At 55.3% G+C, this 23,555-nt stretch overlaps 1 protein-coding gene across 1 annotated transcript; it reads left to right on the top strand.

Annotated features, from left to right (window-relative positions):
- Positions 1-73: 73 nt before the first annotated feature.
- CC2D1A (coiled-coil and C2 domain containing 1A) lies at positions 74-23,200 on the top strand. Its single transcript, XM_029584681.1, has 29 exons — positions 74-380; positions 3,327-3,471; positions 3,962-4,071; positions 4,166-4,231; positions 5,410-5,547; positions 5,633-5,903; positions 6,810-6,934; positions 9,202-9,274; positions 9,430-9,516; positions 9,619-9,755; positions 10,013-10,085; positions 10,380-10,507; positions 10,629-10,755; positions 10,950-11,122; positions 11,225-11,347; positions 12,588-12,646; positions 12,736-12,852; positions 12,996-13,069; positions 14,802-14,860; positions 14,989-15,040; positions 16,356-16,455; positions 17,653-17,743; positions 18,786-18,917; positions 19,081-19,136; positions 21,503-21,566; positions 22,031-22,157; positions 22,247-22,323; positions 22,419-22,466; positions 22,546-23,200. The coding sequence occupies exons 1-29, from the start codon at positions 327-329 to the stop codon at positions 22,564-22,566; spliced, it is 2,907 nt and encodes a 968-aa protein (XP_029440541.1). The 5' UTR covers positions 74-326; the 3' UTR covers positions 22,567-23,200.
- Positions 23,201-23,555: the final 355 nt, after the last annotated feature.

Genomic DNA, 23,555 nt, shown 5'->3' with positions numbered 1-23,555 from the left:
CCGCGCGCTGCCGCCGGCGGCGCCACGTCGCAATAGGCAATCCCCGGCCTGAGCGAGGACGCAGGGCTTGACGGGACTTGTAGTCCTGCCTCGCCCAGTCCAGGACGGCGTGCTGGCTTAGGACAGGGTTTGTAAGAGCCGTAAAGCGCCGCCGCCCCACCTTCTGCTTGTTTTCTCTTCGCGATAGCGCTGGCAGGTGCCGTAAAGCAGAGACCTGTTTACTAGCGACGGGAGGCAGAACCCGGAAGCGGCGGCGATCGGGAAAGTGGGGCAAGCGGCGTCCCTGTCCCTGAGAGCTCTCCGCGCGTGATGTGACGGGAGGAGCCATGAACAGGAACAAGAGGCAGCCGCGGCCCAAAGGGCAGGGGGCCGCCCGGCAGGTGAGGGGTGCAGGAGGATGGGAAGGTATTTTGGAGGGGGTGCGGGGGGTATGGGAATGTATTTTGGGGGGGTGCGGGGGGGATGGGAATGTATTTTGGAGGGGGTGCGGGAGGATGGGAAGGTATTTTGGAGGGGGTGCGGGAGGATGGGAAGGTATTTTGGGGGGATGGGAATGTATTTTGGAGGGGGTGCGGGAGGATGGGAATGTATTTTGGGGGGGTGCGGGGGGATGGGAAGGTATTTTGGGGGGATGGGAATGTATTTTGGGGGGATGGGAATGTATTTTGGGGGGGGTGCGGGGGGATGGGAAGGTATTTTGGGGGGATGGGAATGTATTTTGGAGGGGGTGCGGGAGGATGGGAATGTATTTTGGAGGGGGTGCGGGAGGATGGGAAGGTATTTTGGGGGGATGGGAATGTATTTTGGAGGGGGTGCGGGGGGTATGGGAATGTATTTTGGAGGGGGTGCGGGGGGATGGGAAGGTATTTTGGGGGGATGGGAATGTATTTTGGAGGGGGTGCGGGAGGATGGGAAGGTATTTTGGAGGGGGTGCGGGGGGATGGGAAGGTATTTTGGGGGGATGGGAATGTATTTTGGAGGGGGTGCGGGAGGATGGGAAGGTATTTTGGAGGGGGTGCGGGAGGATGGGAAGGTATTTTGGGGGGGATGGGAAGGTATTTTGGAGGGGGTGCGGGAGGATGGGAAGGGTATTTTGGGGGGATGGGAATGTATTTTGGAGGGGGTGCGGGAGGATGGGAAGGTATTTTGGAGGGGGGTGCGGGGGGGATGGGAAGGGTATTTTGGGGGGATGGGAAGGTATTTTGGAGGGGGTGCGGGGGGATGGGAAGGTATTTTGGGGGGATGGGAAGGTATTTTGGAGGGGGTGCGGGAGGATGGGAAGGTATTTTGGGGGGATGGGAAGGTATTTTGGAAGGGGTGCGGGAGGATGGGAAGGTATTTTGTGGGGATGGGAATGTATTTTAGAGGGGGTGCAGGGGGATGGGAAGATATTTTGGGGGGATGGGAATGTATTTTGGAGGGGGTGCGGGAGGATGGGAAGGTATTTTGGAGGGGGTGCGGGGGGATGGGAAGGTATTTTGGGGGGATGGGAAGGTATTTTGGAGGGGGTGCGGGAGGATGGGAAGGTATTTTGGGGGGATGGGAAGGTATTTTGGAGGGGTGCGGGAGGATGGGAAGGTATTTTGGGGGGATGGGAATGTATTTTGGAGGGGGTGTGGGAGGATGGGAAGGTATTTTGGGGATATGGGAATGTATTTTGGAGGGGGTGCGGGGGGGATGGGAAGGTATTTTGGGGATATGGGAATGTATTTTGGAGGGGGTGCGGGGGGATGGGAAGGTATTTTGGAGGGGGTGCGGGAGGATGGGAAGGTATTTTGGGGATATGGGAATGTATTTTGGGGGGGGGGGCGGGGGGGATGGGAAGGTATTTTGGGGATATGGGAAGGTATTTTGGAGGGGGTGCGGGGGGTATGGGAAGGTATTTTGGGGGTATGGGAAGGTATTTTGGAGGGGGTGCGAGGGGATGGGAATGTATTTTGGAGGGGGTGCGGGAGGATGTGAAGGTATTTTGGGGGGATGGGAATGTATTTTGGAGGGGGTGCGGGAGGATGGGAAGGTATTTTGGGGGGGTGCGGGGGGATGGGAAGGTATTTTGGGGGGATGGGAAGGTATTTTGGAGGGGGTGCGGGGGGATGGGAAGGTATTTTGGGGGGATGGGAAGGTATTTTGGAGGGGGTGCGGGGGATGGGAAGGTATTTTGGGGGGGATGGGAAGGTATTTTGGAGGGGTGCGGGAGGATGGGAAGGTATTTTGGGGGGATGGGAATGTATTTGGGGGGGGGTGCGGGAGGATGGGAAGGTATTTTGGGGGGATGGGAATGTATTTTGGAGGGGGTGCGGGGGGATGGGAAGGTATTTTGGGGGGGGGTGCGGGGGGATGGGAAGGTATTTTGGGGATATGGGAATGTATTTTGGAGGGGGTGCGGGGGGGATGGGAAGGTATTTTGGGGATATGGGAATGTATTTTGGAGGGGGTGCGGGGGGGATGGGAAGGTATTTTGGAGGGGTGCGGGAGGATGGGAAGGTATTTTGGGGATATGGGAATGTATTTTGGAGGGGGTGCGGGGGGGATGGGAAGGTATTTTGGAGGGGTGCGGGAGGATGGGAAGGTATTTTGGGGGGATGGGAATGTATTTTGGAGGGGGTGCGGGGGGATGGGGAAGGTATTTTGGAGGGGTGCGGGAGGATGGGAAGGTATTTTGGGGGGATGGGAATGTATTTTGGAGGGGTGCGGGAGGATGGGAAGGTATTTTGGGGATATGGGAAGGTATTTTGGAGGGGGTGCGGAGGGGAGGATGGGAATGCATTTTGGAAGGGGGATCCTGGATGTGAAGGGTGGGGGGGGGGGGTATCTGGATGTGGGGGGATGATGGGAATTTATTTTGAGGGGGGTGAATGCTGGTGTTGACAGTTCCTTTTCCCCTCTCCCGCTCCTCGCCAGTAAACTGTAAGTAGGGTGAGGAACCGAGCTTAGCAAAGGAGGCACTGCAGCCCCACAGGTTCACAGCAGCACTCTGCTGATATAATTTATCGCTCTGCTGTTCCCTTTCTCCAGGGACAGGGTGGTGGGTTGTTGGGTTTCACCGAGGCTTTTCCTGTCTCTCGCCCTTGGGAGTGTCCCTAGAAACAGCAAGAGGCAGGGAGGAGCAGGAAAAGCAGGCGTGCAAGTCCCAGGAGACTTCAGGAGGAAGCTTCAGCCGAGCTTCCTGTGTGCCAGCGAGCATGGAGAACGTGACCTGTGCGCAGGGGAGAGCTGCGGCCCTGCCAGGTCTAAAGCTAAGTGAGCATGTGAGGGGGGGGGGCTGGTTTCCCGGTGCCGTGGCGCGGGTGGACACGGGCTCTGATAGTTCTGCCGCTCCCCTGCAGATGGGTCTGCTCCTGGACTTCTCCCCAGAAGGAATGATGATGGGAGGCGGCGACGACGATGGGGGTAGCGATGAGGATCTGGAGGCAGAACTCTTGGCCCTGACTGGAGGGAAATCAGCTGGGGCAGAGAAGCCCAAAGGGAAAAGTAAGTACCGCCAGGAGTGATCCTTCGTGTGAGTTGCTGGGGATCATTTTTTCCCTGTTTATATCCCCTCCCAATCACCGCGGCGCTGGGCGCCCTAAATCCAGCCTCACAGCCCCTGAGGGGAGGGAATCCTAGCCCAGGTCCCTGTGCATGGCAGGAACCTGAAAAAACTTTTTTTTACCCCCCACACCTTCAGAAAGCAACATTCAGCTCAGCAGAGCACGGCCTGAGTTACAGGGGATATCCAGTGGCACGGCTGCTCTCGCTTATCTGGTTAAACGGATCTGCCCACCGCCCGCCCACAAAGTTATAAGTGACTTGTCCGGCTATCCAGCAGCCATGAATGTCACCGGGTGTTCAGCGGGCACTGCACCTGCTTTGAACACGGTCCCTAGATTACTTTCACTGCTCAGGCTCGGCGCTGATTTGCCGTGATTGGGGAGATCCATATTGGCCCCCGTGACTCGAGCGCCTCCCTTTCTGCTTGCAGCCCCTTTGCCCATGGAGCACATCGAGAGGATGGCGGCCCTGTGCATGAAGGACCTGGATGAGGAGCCTTTGGAAGAGGATGAGGATGTGGAGGACGACGAGGACCTGCTGGTGAGTGCGGGGGGAGGATTAGAAATGAGCTTGCTCTCTTTGGCCGACTTCTCCTGCTGGCTGTCTGCTCACTCTCTCTCTGCTTGGTTTGTAGGCAGAGCTGGGTGAAGTCCTGGGAGAGGAGGATACTCCAGCACCTTCGCACCCCTCAGCGGCTCAGGTATGCTTTGTCCCTGCAGGCAGAGTATGGGCTGGGTGTGCGTCACAGGAGGGGCCGGGTACCTTGGGAGTAGGGGGGGGAGGCTGTGTGGCCCTCGCGCCCTGTCCTGAATAAGGAGGGAGAGCTGGCAGGTGGGCAAGCTCTGCGGCTGGGATATTTCCTTTGCAGCACGCGACCCTGTCAGCTTGTGGCATCCTCATCACCTCCTTTAAAAGAGCTGGGGCTCGCAGGCCTGGTTCGGTTCCTTTCTGCACAGTCGCTCTCGGGCTGGTTCCCTGGCATCAGCGCCGTCCTGCCTCACTCTCTCTCTCTCTCTCTGTCCTGTGGAGCGCCGCAGGGATCAATCCCGTCACCAGCACTGTTCAGTTATATACAGGGCCACCCCCAGGCAAGATTTATCGGGTCACTTAACTGCTGATACGCTCATGACGTTCAGCTATGGGTCCCGCGTGGCTCGGGCCCCGACAGAACGATAGCAAAACCTGAGCAGATGCCTGAGAGAGTCACCTGACCGGCTGTGCCAAAATAATCTGAGGTCAAATCCACTCAAGAGGAAAAGTACTTGTGGATAGGGAACACGGGCCTGGGAAATTTGTTCCTCGAAGGGACTGCAAGACCTTTCACAAGAAGAAACCCAGCCATCCTGCCTCAGACAGCGGCCAATCCAAGTCACAGGCAGCAGGGAGGTTTCCAAAGAATGGTTACCCCATGACGCGGGGGGGGGGGGGGGGGGGTAAGCGGGGGCTGATAACACTTAATGGACTCTTCCTCCAGGAACCTGCCTAGACCCAGCCACACTTCCCCCACGCTCTCTCTGCCAGCAAATTGCGCACTTCAGATGTGCGGGGAGTGAAAAAACGGGTCATTGCTGCAGGGCGACCCCTAGTGCTCGGTTCAGTAACTACGCCTGCTGCATGGCCTCCAGCCCAGCACAGGAAAGTGAGAGGGGGTCGGGGAGGGAGATGAAATACGAGGACAAAAATCCGTGGGTCCTGGTGCCAGATCCCAGTCCTGGTTCCGCTCGAGCTGGAGGCCCGGAGGAGCAGGAGGAAACGTGACAGGTAAAACATAGGAGGGTATTAGCTGCCTGTGTGTCGAGGGAGGGGTCCCCGTGATGGCCTCCTGTACTGCGTATCCGGGGGGGGGGGGGCGATTGCTAATGGCTCTTTGCCTTCCAGCTGACTGCCGCCCCCTCGGGCTCTGATAGACTGGAGTCCACCGTGGCAGAAAGGCTGGAGACGTACCGTACCGCCATCGCCAACGCAAAGCAAGCCGGGGAGAGCTCCAAGCTGCGGCGCTACGAGCGAGGCCTGAAGGTGGGTCTCGCGCCGCCCGGGGGGGGGATAACGGCGGGGGGGGGTGAGGCTGTGACGTGACCTGTCGGCTGCCTTTTCTCCCCAGACGCTGCAGGACATGCTCTCCTCACTCAGGAGCGGCGAGACTGTCAACGAGGAGGAGCTTCCGCCCCCCGTCGCCCTGGGCAAGAGCAGCGCCCCCGCGCCATCGCCAGCGGAGGAAGCGGCCCCGAGTCACCGGGCCGCCGACACGCAGCGACCTGACCCCGCGCCCTCCAGGATGCCGCCACCCGTGCTGCCGAAGCCCAGGCTGCCCCCCTCGCCTGTCCAGTCCCCCCAGGCCTCTGCTGTCCGTGGGCCTTCCTTCCCCAAAGCAGGTGAGACCTGAAGTCATTCCAGGCTGCAGCAGCAGCAGCGCAGGGAGAATGGACGGAGGAGAGGAGAGCAGTATTGCTATTGCCCAGTTTTGTGCTCCTCCCTCCCTCCCTCCTCCTCCAGCGGCGGCATGCTTCCTCTCCTCCCTCTCTCACCCCTCCTCCTCCAGCGGCGGCATGCTTCCTCTCCTCCCTCCCTCCCTCCTCCAGCAGCAGCATGCTTTCTCTCCTCCCTCCCTCCCTCCTCCTCCAGCGGCGGCATGCTTCCTCTCCTCCCTCTCTCACCCCTCTTCCTCCAGCAGCAGCATGCTTTCTCTCCTCCCTCCCTCCTCCTCCAGCGGCGGCATGCTTCCTCTCCTCCCTCTCTCACCCCTCCTCCTCCAGCGGCGGCATGCTTCCTCTCCTCCCTCTCTCACCCCTCCTCCTCCAGCGGCAGCATGCTTCCTCTCCTCCCTCCCTCCTCCTCCAGCGGCGGCATGCTTCCTCTCCTCCCTCTCTCACCCCTCCTCCTTCAGCGGCAGCATGCTTTCTCTCCTCCCTCCCTCCTCCTCCTCCAGCGGCGGCATGCTTCCTCTCCTCCCTCTCTCACCCCTCCACCTCCAGCGGCAGCATGCTTTCTCTCCTCCCTCCCTCCTCCTCCAGCGGCGGCATGCTTCCTCTCCTCCCTCCCTCCTCCTCCAGCGGCGGCATGCTTCCTCTCCTCCCTCTCTCACCCCTCCTCCTTCAGCGGCAGCATGCTTTCTCTCCTCCCTCCCTCCTCCTCCAGCGGCGGCATGCTTCCTCTCCTCCCTCTCTCACCCCTCCTCTTTACGGACTGCTGGTTCTCCTTTGCCCAGGCTGCAGAAGCTACGTGAGGGTTGGAATTAACAAACTGAGAAGGACGGGTCTGAAATGTTTCTTCCTGCTCAGGTTCTGACGACTCGGAGGTGAAAGTAACCCTGCTGGGCAGGCAGCGAGAATACAAGCTGGCAGCGCTGCGAGCGAAGCAGCAGGGGGACTGTGAGCGGGCCACTGCCTACTACCGCATAGCTAAGGTACTCTGTTCCCGTCTCTGTCCCTTTTGTTTCTCTTAACTTTTAATGTTTTATTCACACTTTTTCACTTGGACACACGGGAGGGTGAAACACAAGTGATTTTAAATGACATTTATTTCCAAGCACATGATAAAAACAACACTGTGACATAGCAGAAGGTCCTGTGAGAGTAACCTGCGCCTCGCTGCCTGCTCTGAGACACAGGTACAGTCATTCTCTGGAGCGCACAAACACCGTGACATAGCAGAAGGTCCTGTTAGAGTAACCTGCGCTTCGCTGCCTGCTCTGAGACACAGGTACAGTCATTCTCTGGAGCGCACAAACACCGTGACATAGCAGAAGGTCCTGTTACAGTAACCTGCGCTTCGCTGCCTGCTCTGAGACACAGGTACAGTCATTCTCTGGAGCGCACAAACACCGTGACATAGCAGAAGGTCCTGTTACAGTAACCTGCGCTTCGCTGCCTGCTCTGAGACACAGGTACAGTCATTCTCTGGAGCGCACAAACACCGTGACATAGCAGAAGGTCCTGTTACAGTAACCTGCGCCTCGCTGCCTGCTCTGAGACACAGGTACAGTCATTCTCTGGAGCGCACAAACACCGTGACATAGCAGAAGGTCCTGTGAGAGTAACCTGCGCCTCGCTGCCTGCTCTGAGACACAGGTACAGTCATTCTCTGGAGCGCACAAACACCGTGACATAGCAGAAGGTCCTGTTACAGTAACCTGCGCTTCGCTGCCTGCTCTGAGACACAGGTACAGTCATTCTCTGGAGCGCACAAACACCGTGACATAGCAGAAGGTCCTGTTACAGTAACCTGCGCTTCGCTGCCTGCTCTGAGACACAGGTACAGTCATTCTCTGGAGCGCACAAACACCGTGACATAGCAGAAGGTCCTGTTACAGTAACCTGCGCTTCGCTGCCTGCTCTGAGACACAGGTACAGTCATTCTCTGGAGCGCACAAACACCGTGACATAGCAGAAGGTGCTGTTACAGTAACCTGCGCTTCGCTGCCTGCTCTGAGACACAGGTACAGTCATTCTCTGGAGCGCACAAACACCGTGACATAGCAGAAGGTCCTGTTACAGTAACCTGCGCTTCGCTGCCTGCTCTGAGACACAGGTACAGTCATTCTCTGGAGCGCACAAACACCGTGACATAGCAGAAGGTCCTGTGAGAGTAACCTGCGCCTCGCTGCCTGCTCTGAGACACAGGTACAGTCATTCTCTGGAGCGCACAAACACCGTGACATAGCAGAAGGTCCTGTTACAGTAACCTGCGCTTCGCTGCCTGCTCTGAGACACAGGTACAGTCATTCTCTGGAGCGCACAAACACCGTGACATAGCAGAAGGTCCTGTTACAGTAACCTGCACCTCGCTGCCTGCTCTGAGACACAGGTACAGTCATTCTCTGGAGCACACAAACACCGTGACATAGCAGAAGGTCCTGTGAGAGTGACCTGCGCCTCGCTGCATGCTCTGAGACACAGGTACAGTCATTCTCTGGAGCGCACAAACACCGTGACATAGCAGAAGGTCCTGTTACAGTAACCTGCACCTCGCTGCATGCTCTGAGACACAGGTACAGTCATTCTCTGGAGCGCACAAACACCGTGACATAGCAGAAGGTCCTGTTACAGTAACCTGCACCTCGCTGCATGCTCTGAGACACAGGTACAGTCATTCTCTGGAGCGCACAAACACCGTGACATAGCAGAAGGTCCTGTTACAGTAACCTGCGCTTCGCTGCCTGCTCTGAGACACAGGTACAGTCATTCTCTGGAGCGCACAAACACCGTGACATAGCAGAAGGTCCTGTTACAGTAACCTGCACCTCGCTGCCTGCTCTGAGACACAGGTACAGTCATTCTCTGGAGCGCACAAACACCGTGACATAGCAGAAGGTCCTGTTACAGTAACCTGCACCTCGCTGCATGCTCTGAGACACAGGTACAGTCATTCTCTGGACCATGAAATCCTGTTACACAGCATTGCGAGCGCCGATGTGTGCACAGAAGCCATTCTGCGCGTCTTCTTTACGTTCTGGGGTTGGATTTGGGGCGGGGAGAGCTTCCACGCACGCAGCTTTTTAAAAAAAATATTCAGAAGCAGGCGCTGCACGGATGTGCGTGTCCCTCACACCGTTTACACGCACGCGCAAATCCCGAAACTGAGAAATCGGGCTGCTGAAAGTGACCCTCGCTGTGTCCGTCTGTCCCCCTGTGCCTTGCAAGGGATCCTTTACTCTCTCTGCCCCCTCTGCAGGTTCTGGACCCTGTCTTGGCAGCTCTGGAGAAAGGGGAGCCTGTGGACGTGAGCAGCCTTCCCCCTCCGCCTGGTAAGAGAGAGTACGGGGGTGGGGGGAGGAGGAAATGGCCGTTACTTCTCTTGGCTTTCTTTTTTCTCTGGTGCACGAGTGCCTCCTGCACCTCTCCCTGCCCGTCGGCTGCCTCTCTCTTCCTCTGACCGGTGGTGCACTCTCTTTTTTTGCAGACCAGCTTCCGGAGCAGGCGATAGCGGTGGCTTCTCCGAGCTCGGCTCCTCCTCAGGCAGTCCCCGCTGGGTCCCCTGTTGCCCCAGGTTAGGAACTCAAAAGACAGAGCGACTGGGGGGGGGGGGGGGTCCGCAGTAGAAAGGTTCGTGTCTGTGGGATACCGACGCTTCCCGTTCCTGTATCCGTAGCCCCCGAGATCCCCCCTCCTCCCAAGGATGTGCTGGAGGCCCTGCAGCAGAGGATGGAGAGGTACAAAACAGCAGCCACCCAGGCGAGGGGCAAAGGAGACGAGCGGAAGGGCAGGATGCACGAGCGCATTGTGAAGGTGAGCGCCGCACCGTGCACCGTGCTCTTCTGCACCGACGCCGGGGCGTGGCAGAGCTGCAGTAAGCGGTGCCGTCGGGCGCCGCCCGCGCTGAGCCCGGGGCCGTCGCGGTGCCGCAGAAGACGCCGCTGCCTCCCCCCGCCGCAGCACCGCAGTAAATGCTCGCGCGCCCAGTGGCGTTGGAGCACCGCGCACGCCCAGCGGCGTTGGAGCACTGCGCGCGCAGTCCCGTCTCACTGCCCCGGCTTGCATTTCAGCAATACCAAGAAGCCATCCGAACTCACAAGGCGGGCAAGGCCGTGGACTTCTCCGAACTTCCGGTGCCCCCAGGTAACTGTCGAGGGACCTTGCTGCAGATCATTAAAGCAGAGGATGTAAAATGCACCTGCTGTCTGGTGCCAGACCCTGCAAGGTTGGTATAATTTGATAGATTTCTGAGCAGAGACTTGTAATCGGGCACTGGTGGTGAGTGGACGCTTTTGGTATTCAGGTGCCACAGCCTGGGATTAGTGGCAGGGAGCATTGGTGGTCAGTAGCTACAGGTTGCAGCCTGGGACTGTGGCCAGGTGCGGTGTCTCTCTCCTCTCTCGCTTAAGGTCCTCTAATGTTGATGCTCCCTGACAGGTTTCCCTCCGCTTGAAGGCGTGGAGCAGTCGGCTGACCAGAAGAGCATCGTGGGGGTGCTGGAGAGTGCCATGAAGCTGGCCGCGCAGGATGCCGACGAGGGTGATGAGGACGAGGAGGCGAGAGAGGTCAGAGCTTGCTGATGTTGTGTGCTTGTGCAAGGCCAGTCCTGTCCCGCAGCCCATGCCTCTCTCGCTCTCTCTCTTTTTTTTTTCACTGTACAGCACCTCTCCTTCTGTTTTGTTGTAGTCAGGCGTCCGTCCTGCTTCTGGGAGACTGGCACCGAAGTCCTCCAACCCTCAGACCCCTCGAGCCTCCTCTGCAGCCGCGACGTCTCAGGGCACGGGCAAAACCCCGCCAAAGATCTCCACGAAAGGTACCGGTGATTCTCCCTCCTCCTCCTCCTTGCCCCGGGATAGCACAGCTATTCTCTATTCCCTCGGGGGGGTGGGGGGGTGTCAGATTGCTTGGACAGTGCTACGCGCTGCTAAGAGACTTTTCCGAGCTGACCAAATCCACTCTCTTCTTCCTGCCCACCCCCTATTTCTTCTCTGTTCTCCGTCGCTGCAGCCCAGCAGCAACTGAATTTCCTGGAGGGCCGGAAGAAGCAGCTGATGCAGGCCGCACTCCGAGCCAAGCAAAAGAACGACATGGAGGGAGCCAAGATCTTCCTGCGCCAGGCGAAGGGCTTGGATCCCATGATCGAGGCCTCGCAGAACGGACTTCCCGTGGACATCACGAAAGTAAGGGAGGCCCCTAAATGCTTCATTTCTGGCCTGGGGGCCTGGCGGCACAGCCCGGTCGGTATTGCAACTAGAGGTGGTGTCTGTTCTCTGCGGTTTTAGGTACCACAGGCCCCCGTCAATCAGGACGACTTCACCCTCGCGCAGCGCCGAGGCCAAAGCATTCACCCCAAGACGGCGGCTCAATACGCAGAGCTGATGGAAGTACTGCGACAGCAGCATGAGGTACGCGGCCCATTCTCTCCCACCACTACAGTCCTCGGGTGAGGGGGAGGTGGTGCCAGACAAGATTAGGTGTGCAGAGTAGAACCTGAAGGACAATGTATGTATGGAGGGAGAGAGCTGAGGTTCTGCAGCCGTCAGTGGATACGGTTGTACGGAGGGAGGGAGTGAGATTCTGCAGCCGTCACTGGATACAGTGTGTACGGAGGGGAGGGAGGGAGATTCTGCAGCCGTCAGTGGATACTGTGTGTACGGAGGGAGGGAGATTCTGCAGCCGTTAATGGATACGGTGTGTATGGAGGGAGGGAGATTCTGCAGCCGTCACTGGATACTGTGTGTACGGAGGGAGGGAGTGAGATTCTGCAGCCGTCAGTGGATACGGTTGTACGGAGGGAGGGAGTGAGATTCTGCAGCCGTCACTGGATACTGTGTGTACGGAGGGAGGGAGTGAGATTCTGCAGCCGTCAGTGGATACGGTTGTACGGAGGGAGGGAGTGAGATTCTGCAGCAGTCAGTGGATACGGTTGTACGGAGGGAGGGAGTGAGATTCTGCAGCCGTCACTGGATACAGTGTGTACGGAGGGGAGGGAGGGAGATTCTGCAGCCGTCAGTGGATACTGTGTGTACGGAGGGAGGGAGATTCTGCAGCCGTTAATGGATACAGTGTGTATGGAGGGAGGGAGATTCTGCAGCCGTCACTGGATACTGTGTGTACGGAGGGAGGGAGTGAGATTCTGCAGCCGTCAGTGGATACGGTTGTACGGAGGGAGGGAGTGAGATTCTGCAGCCGTCACTGGATACTGTGTGTACGGAGGGAGGGAGTGAGATTCTGCAGCCGTCAGTGGATACGGTTGTACGGAGGGAGGGAGTGAGATTCTGCAGCAGTCAGTGGATACGGTTGTACGGAGGGAGGGAGTGAGATTCTGCAGCCGTTAATGGATACGGTTGTACGGAGGGAGGGAGTGAGATTCTGCAGCAGTCAGTGGATACGGTTGTACGGAGGGAGGGAGTGAGATTCTGCAGCAGTCAGTGGATACGGTGTGTATGGAAGGGTCTGCAGCCGTCAGTGGATAATTGTGTGTTCAGAGGGAGGGAGGGAGATTCTGCAGCCGTTAATGGATACGGTGCCTATGGAGGGATGGGGTGAGAGTCTGAGGGCATCAGCTGATGCATGAGGGATGGGAGCAGGGAGCGATGCACAGGCCCCCTCTTAAGGAAATCTCTCTCTCATGTCCTCACACAGATGTGCATGTCTTACTCCAAACAGTTCACTCACCTGGGCAACATCACAGAGACCACAAAGTAAGTGTTTATCCTGCATCGCCAGACCAGTGAAGTGGCTGCGGGGTGCCGGGACGTAGCTAACGCGCTGCTCCTGTTTTCTAACTCAGGTTTGAGAAGATGGCTGAGGAGTGCAAGAAGAACATGGAAATGGTAAAGCAAGCCCACGCCAAGGGCTTCTCACTGCCCAAGTACCACTATGAGGAGCGGACCATCAGCACTGTCAAGTGCGTCTTCTCAGCCTTACCTAGCGCCAGGCTCCCCCCTTCTCTCCCCCTGCCTCGCCCCTCTGTTTCCTTCAGGACCTCCCATTGCCTGTGCTCTGCCTTTCCAGCTGCAATATCACATTCTTTCCTCTCCTTCTTTCAAGGATTTTTCCTGACCTCAATAACAACGAAATGATCTTGTTTGTGGTGAAGGGGATCAACCTCCCAGCACCCCCAGGTAATCCTTACCTTCTGAAAAAGGATGTTGTGTGTGTCCATCCGTCCGTCCATCCCAGCACCCCCAGGTAATCCTTACCTTCTGAAAAAGGATGGTGTGTGTGTCCATCCGTCCATCCATCCCAGCACCCCCAGGTAATCCTTACCTTCTGAAAAAGGATGGTGTGTGTGTCCATCCGTCCATCCATCCCAGCACCCCCAGGTAATCCTTACCTTCTGAAAAAGGATGGTGTGTGTGTCCATCCGTCCATCCATCCCAGCACCCCCAGGTAATCCTTACCTTCTGAAAAAGGATGGTGTGTGTGTCCATCCGTCCGTCCATCCCAGCACCCCCAGGTAATCCTTACCTTCTGAAAAAGGATGTTGTGTGTGTCCATCCGTCCGTCCATCCCAGCACCCCCGGGTAATCCTTACATTTTGAAAAAGGATGTTGTGTGTGTCCATCCGTCCATCCATCCCAGCACCCCCGGGTAATCCTTACCTTCTGAAAAAGGATGGTGTGTGTGTCCATCCGTCCATCCATCCCAGCACCCCCAGGTAATCCTTACCTTCTGAAAAAGGATGGTGTGTGTGTCCATCCGTCCGTCCATCCCAGCACCCCCGGGTAATCCTTACATTTTGAAAAAGGATGTTGTGTGTGTCCATCCGTCCATCCATCCCAGCACCCCCAGGTAATCCTTACCTTCTGAAAAAGGATGGTGTGTGTGTCCATCCGTCCGTCCATCCCAGCACCCCCAGGTAATCCTTACCTTCTGAAAAAGGATGGTGTGTGTGTCCATCCGTCCGTCCATCCCAGCACCCCCAGGTAATCCTTACCTTCTGAAAAAGGATGGTGTGTGTGTCCATCCGTCCGTCCATCCCAGCACCCCCGGGTAATCCTTACATTTTGAAAAAGGATGTTGTGTGTGTCCATCCATCCCAGCACCCCCAGGTAATCCTTACCTTCTGAAAAAGGATGGTGTGTGTGTCCATCTGTCTGTCCATCCCAGCACCCCCAGGTAATCCTTACCTTCTGAAAAAGGATGGTGTGTGTGTCCATCCGTCTGTCCATCCCAGCACCCCCAGGTAATCCTTACCTTCTGAAAAAGGATGGTGTGTGTGTCCATCCGTCTGTCCATCCCAGCACCCCCAGGTAATCCTTACCCTCTGAAAATGGATGGTGTGTGTGTCCATCCGTCCGTCCAGCCCAGCACCCCCGGGTAATCCTTACCATCTGAAAAAGGATGGTGTGTGTGTCCATCCGTCTGTCCATCCCAGCACCCCCGGGTAATCCTTACCTTCTGAAAAAGGATGGTGTGTGTGTCCATCCGTCCGTCCATCCCAGCACCCCCAGGTAATCCTTACCTTCTGAAAAAGGATGGTGTGTGTGTCCATCCGTCTGTCCATCCCAGCACCCCCAGGTAATCCTTACCTTCTGAAAAAGGATGTTGTGTGTGGCCATCCGTCCGTCCATCCCAGCACCCCCAGGTAATCCTTACCTTCTGAAAAAGGATGGTGTGTGTGTCCATCCGTCCGTCCATCCCAGCACCCCCGGGTAATCCTTACCTTCTGAAAAAGGATGGTGTGTGTGTCCATCTGTCTGTCCATCCCAGCACCCCCAGGTAATCCTTACCTTCTGAAAAAGGATGGTGTGTATGTCCGTCCGTCTGTCCGTCCCAGCACCCCCAGGTAATCCTTACCTTCTGAAAAAGGGAAGGGGAATTTGTGTTGAAGCCACATTTGTTGATTTACAGGTATGACCCCTGATGACCTTGATGCGTTTGTGCGTTTTGAGTTCCCGTACCCGAACATGGTGAGTTGGGGCTGCCCCTCATGCAAGGAGTTTCCCGTTGCTCTGAGTGTGAGAATAGGGTCACTGGGTAGGGTTTAGGCTTCTGGCATGGGGAGGTGCAGTTATGTCTTTGATATTTGTTTTTCCAGGAGGAAGCACAAAGAGACAAAACAAATGTGATCAAGAATACAAACTGCCCCGGTAAGAAGAGGAATAACAGAGGGTGGCAAAGGGTGCTGCAGGGCAGGAGCGAGGTGCATTGGCAGAGCTGTGTGTGGGGTCTCAGTACTGGAATAGCAGGGGGTGCTGCAGGGCAGGAGTGAGGTGCATTGGCAGAGCTGTGTGTGAGGGTCTCAGTACTGGAATAGCAGGAGGTGCTGCAGGGCAGGAGCGAGGTGCATTGGCAGAGCTGTGTGTGGGGTCTCAGTACTGGAATAGCAGGGGGTGCTGCAGGGCAGGAGTGAGGTGCATTGGCAGAGCTGTGTGTGAGGGTCTCAGTACTGGAATAGCAGGGGGTGCTGCAGGGCAGGAGTGAGGTGCATTGGCAGAGCTGTGTGTGAGGGTCTCAGTACTGGAATAGCAGGAGGTGCTGCAGGGCAGGAGTGAGGTGCATTGGCAGAGCTGTGTGTGAGGGTCTCAGTACTGGAATAGCAGGAGGTGCTGCAGGGCAGGAGTGAGGTGCATTGGCAGAGCTGTGTGTGAGGGTCTCAGTACTGGAATAGCAGGAGGTGCTGCAGGGCAGGAGGGAGGTGCATTGGCAGAGCCGTGTGTGTGTGAGGGTCTCAGTACTGGAATAGCAGGAGGTGCTGCAGGGCAGGAGTGAGGTGCATTGGCAGAGCTGTGTGTGAGGGTCTCAGTACTGGAATAGCAGGAGGTGCTGCAGGGCAGGAGTGAGGTGCATTGGCAGAGCTGTGTGTGTCAGGGTCTCAGTACTGGAATAGCAGGAGGTGCTGCAGGGCAGGAGTGAGGTGCATTGGCAGAGCTATGTGTGTGAGGGTCTCAGTACTGGAATAGCAGGGGGTGCATTGGCAGAGCTGTGTGTGGGTTGGGAGGTGAGGGGGTCTCACCGGGGCGAGAACGTTTTAGTCTTCTCTTGCAGTGGGTGCCAGGTGTGCATTGCCCTCACTATAGAAGGGATACCCCCCCAGGCTGGCAGGTTTTATTTGAGGTTTATACAATGGAAAAAGAGGGGGAGCCACGCAGTTTGCAGAACATCTGGGATCCTTTTCTAGGGACCTATGGATCTTCTTCTGGACACTTCTCTGTCTTCTGCTTTCCTCCTTGGCACAGTCTTTTATTTTCTGCCTATCTTTTGTGAAACTGGCGTTTATTGCCTTTAAAAAAAAATACTAAAGAGAGACTGGAAATGCTTTTCAATTCCTGCTTGTCCTGGGATAAACGTTTTCTGTGACTCTCTCTATTTTTTTTCCCTGATGGGTTTTGTATTTCCTCAGGTTATACTGAGGTAATCTCTTCGTTCTGGTGACTCGGGGCTTTTACCTTTCTCTCCTGACAGTGTTTAAAGAGCAGTTCAAGCTCTCCATTAACCGAGGACACCGCGGGCTGAAGAGGGCCATCCAGGCCAAAGGCATCAAGCTTGAAGTCCTCCACAAGGGGTGAGCAGGAGCTCGGGGGAAAGCTTAATCCCTTCCACAGCGTGCGGACGGACGGACGGACGTTCAGCCACCATTCCCGGTGGGAGGGGAAGGGGAGGCTCAGGCCGTTTGAGTAAACGGGCGTGCGAACGTTTTATTTTAACTTTTAAATCTACGCGCTGCATTCTGCACCTCAGAAATAGCACCCGGAAAGGACGTCAGCACGTTCAGCTACTCATTTATTAATGAAATCTGGCTGCAGTGTACACGGGATAAAAGGATGCGTGAACGCTGTAAGCAGCACAGGCCCTTCTAATATTCAGCACCTTGGGGTGAGGGTACAGGGCACAGAGCCTGGGGAGAGGGACACAGGCCCAAGGGTACAATGTACAGGGGACAAAAGGATGCGTGAACGCTGTAAGCAGCACAGGCCCTTCTAATATTCAGCACCTTGGGGTGAGGGTACAGGGCACAGAGCCTGGGGAGAGGGACACAGGCCCGAGGGTACAATGTACACAGGATAAAAGGATGCGTGAACGCTGTAAGCAATGCAGGCCCTTCTAATATTCAGCACCTTGGGGTGAGGGTACAGGGCACAGAGCCTGGGGAGAGGGAGTATCTGGTGCATGGTTTTGCAGCCTGGGGAGAGGGAGTATCTGGTGCATGGTTTTGCAGCCTGGGGAGAGGGAGTATCTGGTGCATGGTTTTGCAGCCTGGGGAGAGGGAGTATCTGGTGCATGGTTTTGCAGCCTGGGGAGAGGGAGTATCTGGTGCATGGTTTTGCAGCCTGGGGAGAGGGAGTATCTGGTGCATGGTTTTGCAGCCTGGGGAGAGGGAGTATCTGGTGCATGGTTTTGCAGCCTGGGGAGAGGGAGTATCTGGTGCATGGTTTTGCAGCCTGGGGAGAGGGAGTATCTGGTGCATGGTTTTGCAGCCTGCAGAGAGGGAGTATCTGGTGCATGGTTTTGCAGCCTGGGGAGAGGCTGCTGCTGGCTGGGATGCTAGGAAGGGGGACTTGGGACAGGATGTAGGGGGCATGGACTGGAACGTTGGGGAAGGGGTATGAGGGACACCGGCTCTTCCTCCAATGCTGAAATAGGATACAGGAAAGACTTCTGAGACCGAACGTTTGCAGTTTTTCTCATGGGTAAGAAACCGGAGGGAATTCTGGAAAGTGTCTGCCCATGCGGAACTGGTTTTTGTTCTTTCTGTCCTCAGAGGGCTCTTTAAGCAGGACCGGGTGGTAGGGACTGCGCACCTGAAGCTGGAGGCCCTGGAAACCAACTGTGAAATCCGTGAAATCCTTGAGGTGAGGAGCTTCCCGCGGAATTGTGGGGAGACCTTGCAGAAAGTGTAAATGGCATTTCTGATATTCCAGAGAAGGTTAAGACCTGCCTTTCTCGGGGTGGAACTGGGGGGGATATCCATGACCCCACCCAGATGTCGGACGTGCTTCTCCAGAACCACGAGTGCTGCTGTACGAGAAACGCAATGCAGCTTTCTTACGTGCTCTCCTCGTGCAATAAACGTCAGCAGATGGGAGGCTGCCCGGGGCTGTAAAACGTTTAGATTGGGTGGCGCCATTCCCAGATCCACTCACCGGACTTTGGGGACGGAAGGCGCTGGGGTTTTTTTTTTAGCAAAAAAAACGGTTATTCTTAAGAGCAGGTCGCTTCCATGGTAGCCGAGTGTGACCAGCGAGGAGAAATGCTTAGCATCAGATGTGACTTGTGATAGAAACGATTGAGATTGTAGATGTGATGCTAAAGGAGCTCGTCTCTTTGGAAACTGGGGATTTGTGGTTGCAAAGTTTGCCACATAAGAGTTTTCCATAGAGTGTCTCTTGCATATTAGGCATTGAGGATTGGTAGGGAAGTTGCCTGTGCAGAGTAGTGGGGCGAGGTGGGGAGGGCGGGAATAGTTTTATGGACAGATACGATGGTTTATTGGTGTACATTATGTGGTGGGGTAAAGAAAATGCGCGCTGCCATGGTGTCACTCCTTTGTGTGTTATGGGTATATAAGGGTGAAAATAAATTAAAAAAATAAATAATATGGAATACGTTTTATCTGGTCCTCCAAGATGATAGTTTTAAACAACATCCACATCTCATGTAAATTTTTAACATTGGCAACTACTCCTTTTAAGGTTTTTTTTCCCCAATTTCTTCATTGGTCTCTTCTCCTCTCCTGATATGATCCCACCATTGTCCTCTGCAGTCCTGCGCTGAGATCCCCAGGCTCTGAGGTCCACATGCAGCCACTGCTGGGCTGGTGATACCCTGAGCTAGAGTACGGGTGGCTCAGGAGCCTTTTTTGCTTTGAATTTTCTGCTTTTCCCCCCATATTAGATGCTGGACGGGCGTCGACCAACTGGGGGAAAGCTAGAAGTGATGGTCCGTATCCGAGAGCCCCTCAGCTCCCAGCAGCTGGACAGCACCACTGAAAAATGGCTGGTTATTGATCCCTCCAGCATGCCAGCGGTAAGAGAGAGACCTTCCCTCGCTCCACCATCACACGTCTCGCCCTGCTTTTTCTCCTTTTCTCTCTTACCCCTTTCTGTTCCTTCTCTCTCCTCTCGTAGACATTCCCTCCCTATAAATGTGTCATGAACTGCATGACTTATTTATTTTTTCTCCTTCACAGGTTGCTCTTCCAAAACCTCAACAGCGACCCGCCCCGGTGAAAGAGGACAGAAACAGGTAGGAACCCGAGACGGAGCTCTGTGGTGCTGGCAGAAGGCTGTGATCTCTTCTGTTTTTAGTCTTTTTTTTTTTTTTTTTTGGCACAGATAGTTCCTCCTTTCCCTGGAGCTCGGTCAGAATTAGTGTCCGGATCCTGGCGCCATGAGCCTTTGTTTGCAAGCACCCAAGGAATTTCCCCTCTGCTTGTAACAGATCTTAGTCCGGTCGCTCGTGAGCCTGGGGCCAGGCAGCAGGGCTCCGTCTGGAATCCTGTACATCCGGCCGGCAGATGTCACCTTAGCAAGGATCGTGACGGCCTCCGCAGCATTCCCACCTTCAGCTGATAGGGGGATGCGGATCCAGGAAGCAGGGTATGAGCTCCGTAGTGTTGATGCACTGTGTTCCTCTGGCTTCAGGGTTGAGGGTAAGATGCTACTTGCACTCTTTCACTTGTCCCTCTCTGTAAGCAGGGATGCAGGCATTCAGCCGTTTTTCCACCTCGGAAGCATCCCTTTCACATTTACTGTCAGCACATGAGGCTTGTGGTCTCTCCGTGGGATCAGGGTGGCTCGTTGGTGCAGAAGGCCTGTGGTCTGCCTGGGCACTTTGCTGATGGCACAGATGGCTTGTGGTCTGTCGGTGTGGCTTGTTGAGGCACAAAACTTATGGTTCACTAATGGGGTGGCTTTTTGTTGGGGTGAGAGGCTTGTGGTGGGTTTGCAGGTAATTTGCTATTAGTGCAGGAGGCTCGTCCGTGTGGGTGACTCACTGTTGGGGGTGGGAGGCTGTGGTCTGACTGGGAGTAGCTTGCTGTTGGGGTGGGAAGCTTGTGATCAGGCTATGGATGGCTCACTATTGGGGGCTGGAGGCTCATGGTTTGTAGGTGGCTCATTGTTGGGGGCGGGAGGCTCATAGTCTATGCGGATGGCTCACTATTGGGGGCTGGAGGCTCATGGTTTGTAAGTGACTCATTGTTGAGGCGGAAGGCTCATAGTCCGTGTGGGTGGCTCACTGTTGGGGGGGGGGGAGGCTATGGTCTGACTGGGAGTAGCTTGCTGTTGGGTGGGAAGCTTGTGATCGGGCTATGGGTGGCTCACTATTGGGGGCTGGAGGCTCATGGTTTGTAAGTGACTCATTGTTGAGGCGGAAGGCTCATAGTCCATGTGGATGGCTCACTGTTGGCATATGAGGCTCATGGTCTGTGTGGGTGGCTCACTGTTGGGGGCAGGAGTTTTGTGGTTTGTGTGAATGACTTACTGTTGGCATGGAAGGCTTGTGATCTGTGGGGGTTGCTCGCTGTTGGCACAGGAAACGTATGGTCTGTTTGTGTGGATGACTTGTCACGGGAGGCTTATGGTCTGTGTGGGTGGCTCACTGTTGACACGGGAGGCATGTGGCCTGTGTGGATGACATACTGTTGGCACAGGAGGCTCATGCTGTTCATGTGGATAGCTTCTCTTGGTACTGGTGGCTTTTGGTGTATTTCTATGGATGTCTTAGACCGTGAGACATCGAGCCAAGAATATGTCATCTGCACAATCAGACCATGAGTTTTCTGTGCCAATAGTGAGCTACCAACACAGACCACAACCCTCCCATACCGAGAGTAAATCATCCACTCAGAACACGAGCGTCCTTTTCCAACAGTGTGTGGATGACTTACTCTCGGCACAGGAGGCTCATGGTCTCGGCGGATGACTTACTCTCGGCACAGGAGGCTTGTGATCTGTCTATGGGTTGGTGCATTCTTCCTGCCTTGTGTTCTGTTTTAAAATTTCCTTTTGGATCCTCATTCTGCTCAGTGATGTAACTAAACTACACCCGACTGGTCGTACACCTCCTCTTCCCAAGCTCTCACTTGCAATTGATTGACTCTTTCCTGAAAGGAAAGGGGATGCTATTTCCTGTCTGTGACTGCCGGTACTTGTGCACCTGCTTACGTGTGTGCGTCTGTCTGTCTGTCTGTAGCAGTACTTGTGCACAGATTGGGCTTCATGCCCATGAATCAGTGTCGGGAGGGGTAATTAGCAGTAAGGTCAGTCACATGGGGTATGTTTGCTGCTGGATGTAACAAGCAATCAGAGTCGTGTATTGGAAGCAGTTTATAGTGCTTGATGATGAAAGGTTTAGGCTGCAGGCTTCCCTGTTCAGCACAGCTCCCGTCGGTAGGAGTTAGTGCAGTGGTGCGGCCCGCACTGTGGTTGTAACCCTGACAGCTCTGAGCAGGAATCCTGCGGTTGCTCCAGGCCCTGCTGGAGATGCCGGTTGGCAGGGAAGTTTGGGGGGGGGTTTCCCTCTTGCGGATGCCCTGGGGAACTGCAGCCCTCCTTCCTCTGGTGCTCCCCTCTGATTTACAATTCATCGCGTGCTTTTCTCTCTGGCAGACCTGTCTTTACACTACAGAGCCTGAATGTCCTGGCATTTGAGAAGGAGAGGCTGGAGAGGAAGGTGAGATGGTGGAGGGGGGTCTAGGACAGTTGAGAGGAGAGTGGGACCAGTCAATTTGAAATTGTATTGAGCCAATATAAACTGAGGCCGATATAAAGCAAACCCTCCCCCCCCTAACACCATCTATGGCATGGGACTTCCTTTAACCTCATAGCATCCCCTGGCTTTCACTTTCACATGGCTGCCGGTGCCATTTAAACTGTAGAGTTTGTGTTGAGTAAAAAATATATTCCCCTATTTGTCTTACTAGATAATATGTTTAACATCATTTTGTATCCCCTCCTCTTCATACTTTTTGAAAGCGTAAACCACCAATTTTGCGTTTACCCATTCAACCCCACTCCTTAATTGTATAGATCTCTATCCTATCTCCCCTTAGCGTCTCTTCTCCAAACTGAAGAATTATTAGGAAAGGAATGGAGCATGTCTGTCTGTCTGTGACTATGTTGCATCTTATTGCTCAGATCCAGAGCTACAGGCAGGCCCAGAGACAGCCCCCCAACGAGCTGATGGACCAGTACCGAGACGCCATGCAACGGGGCCAGTGGCAGCGAGTGCAGCTGGAGAGAGGCGGCCAGCCCATGAGAAGAGGTATCCGGTGATGCTCAGACAAGCTCCACACTGCAGCGTGAAATATCCAGAACTGTTGCTACATCTCTCTCTCTCTCTGTCCTCTGCAGAATACGCGGCTCAGCTGGAGAGGTACCTGCAGTTATACACGGAGGCTGCCCGACGCCTGGCGCAGGAAGGCAATCGGGTAAGACCATCCTCCTGTTCTCTGCTTCTGCTGTACTTTAGGGATTGCTGGCTTAGCCCATTAACTGCTGCTGGCTGTGTCTCATTGCTTGGCAGGAGGCAGCAAAGGAAGCACTTTACAAACGAAATCTGGTGGACAGTGAGGTAAGGACCGACGCTTACACCAAGCACCAGCTCCTCCTCCTTCCGCCGCTGTCTGACCCTCCCTTCTCATCTCTTCCAGCTTCAGAAGATGCGCAGGTGAAGGTTGCACCGTTTTGGTGTTGGCTGGGCGCTCCAGGCCTGCAGTCTGCGTGAGAGAGACCCTTGACTGCCCTGAAGCCAGGCCTGGGCCCTATCTCTGCTCCTCCTCTCTCATTCATGAGTGCGGCGGGGGGAGCCAGGAGCCCCTGCCCCTCCGGTCTAGCAGGCCACCTCGCTCCTGAGCCACGAGCTCCAGAAATACACTACTTGTACATAAACTGCGTGCACACAATCCTGGGAGGAGCTCGCAGCCCATGCAGGTTCACTGTCATGCACGCCCGGCGCAGGAATTGCCCTGTATGCACAGCCTGCCTCTGCCTGGAGCACACCTATCACTCCCAATACCTGTTATAGATGACATGAGCACCTATTAGCATAAAGAAGAGAGGAGGCCCAGCCAGGAAGCAGCTGCAGGATAAGAGAGGAGAGGCGGCCACTCGAGCGGTGCTGGAAGTCCTCAGTTCCTGTCCCTGCGCTGCACGGTGTTGGGCGGTCTCTCGAATGGTTTAGGGTGTGCACTGCCTCCTTTAAATGCCTTTTGCCTTCTATTCCTGAGTGGTGGTGCCTGTTTATTTCTGGATGCAGATAGAATAATTTCTTTAATCTTCCTATAAAACTGTATTTAACAATTGCAAGCTGCGTCTTGTGCTGTGATTCATAGAAGTCCTTCTGCTGCAGCAGGAAGGATTGCACAAGAGTGCGATTGGCCTGGCAAGGTCCTGCTGGAATCGTATTTAGCAGGAAGTTTCTGGAACTTCCCAGGCTGCTATGGCTTCAGGAATGTCTCTGTCTCCTCAGATTAACTCGGGGAGACCTCACCTTATATTCCTCCTTCATTTAGTTTAATTAGCATTCTCATCCGCCTTTCAATAAATCAAAATGTAGCACAGCAATGAGAAGGCAGATAAAAATCCCAAAGAACAAAGAAATAAGGATGCACTGGAAGCAGCAACTGTAAAGGGTGAAGGTACTGGCCAATCCTGCATTCGC

The sequence above is a fragment of the Rhinatrema bivittatum genome, chromosome 19 (assembly GCF_901001135.1).
Source record: "Rhinatrema bivittatum chromosome 19, aRhiBiv1.1, whole genome shotgun sequence".
Classification (NCBI taxonomy): domain Eukaryota; kingdom Metazoa; phylum Chordata; class Amphibia; order Gymnophiona; family Rhinatrematidae; genus Rhinatrema; species Rhinatrema bivittatum.
The sequence above is the reverse complement of the archived record's forward strand: the minus strand, read 5'-3'. Positions and strand labels throughout refer to the sequence as shown.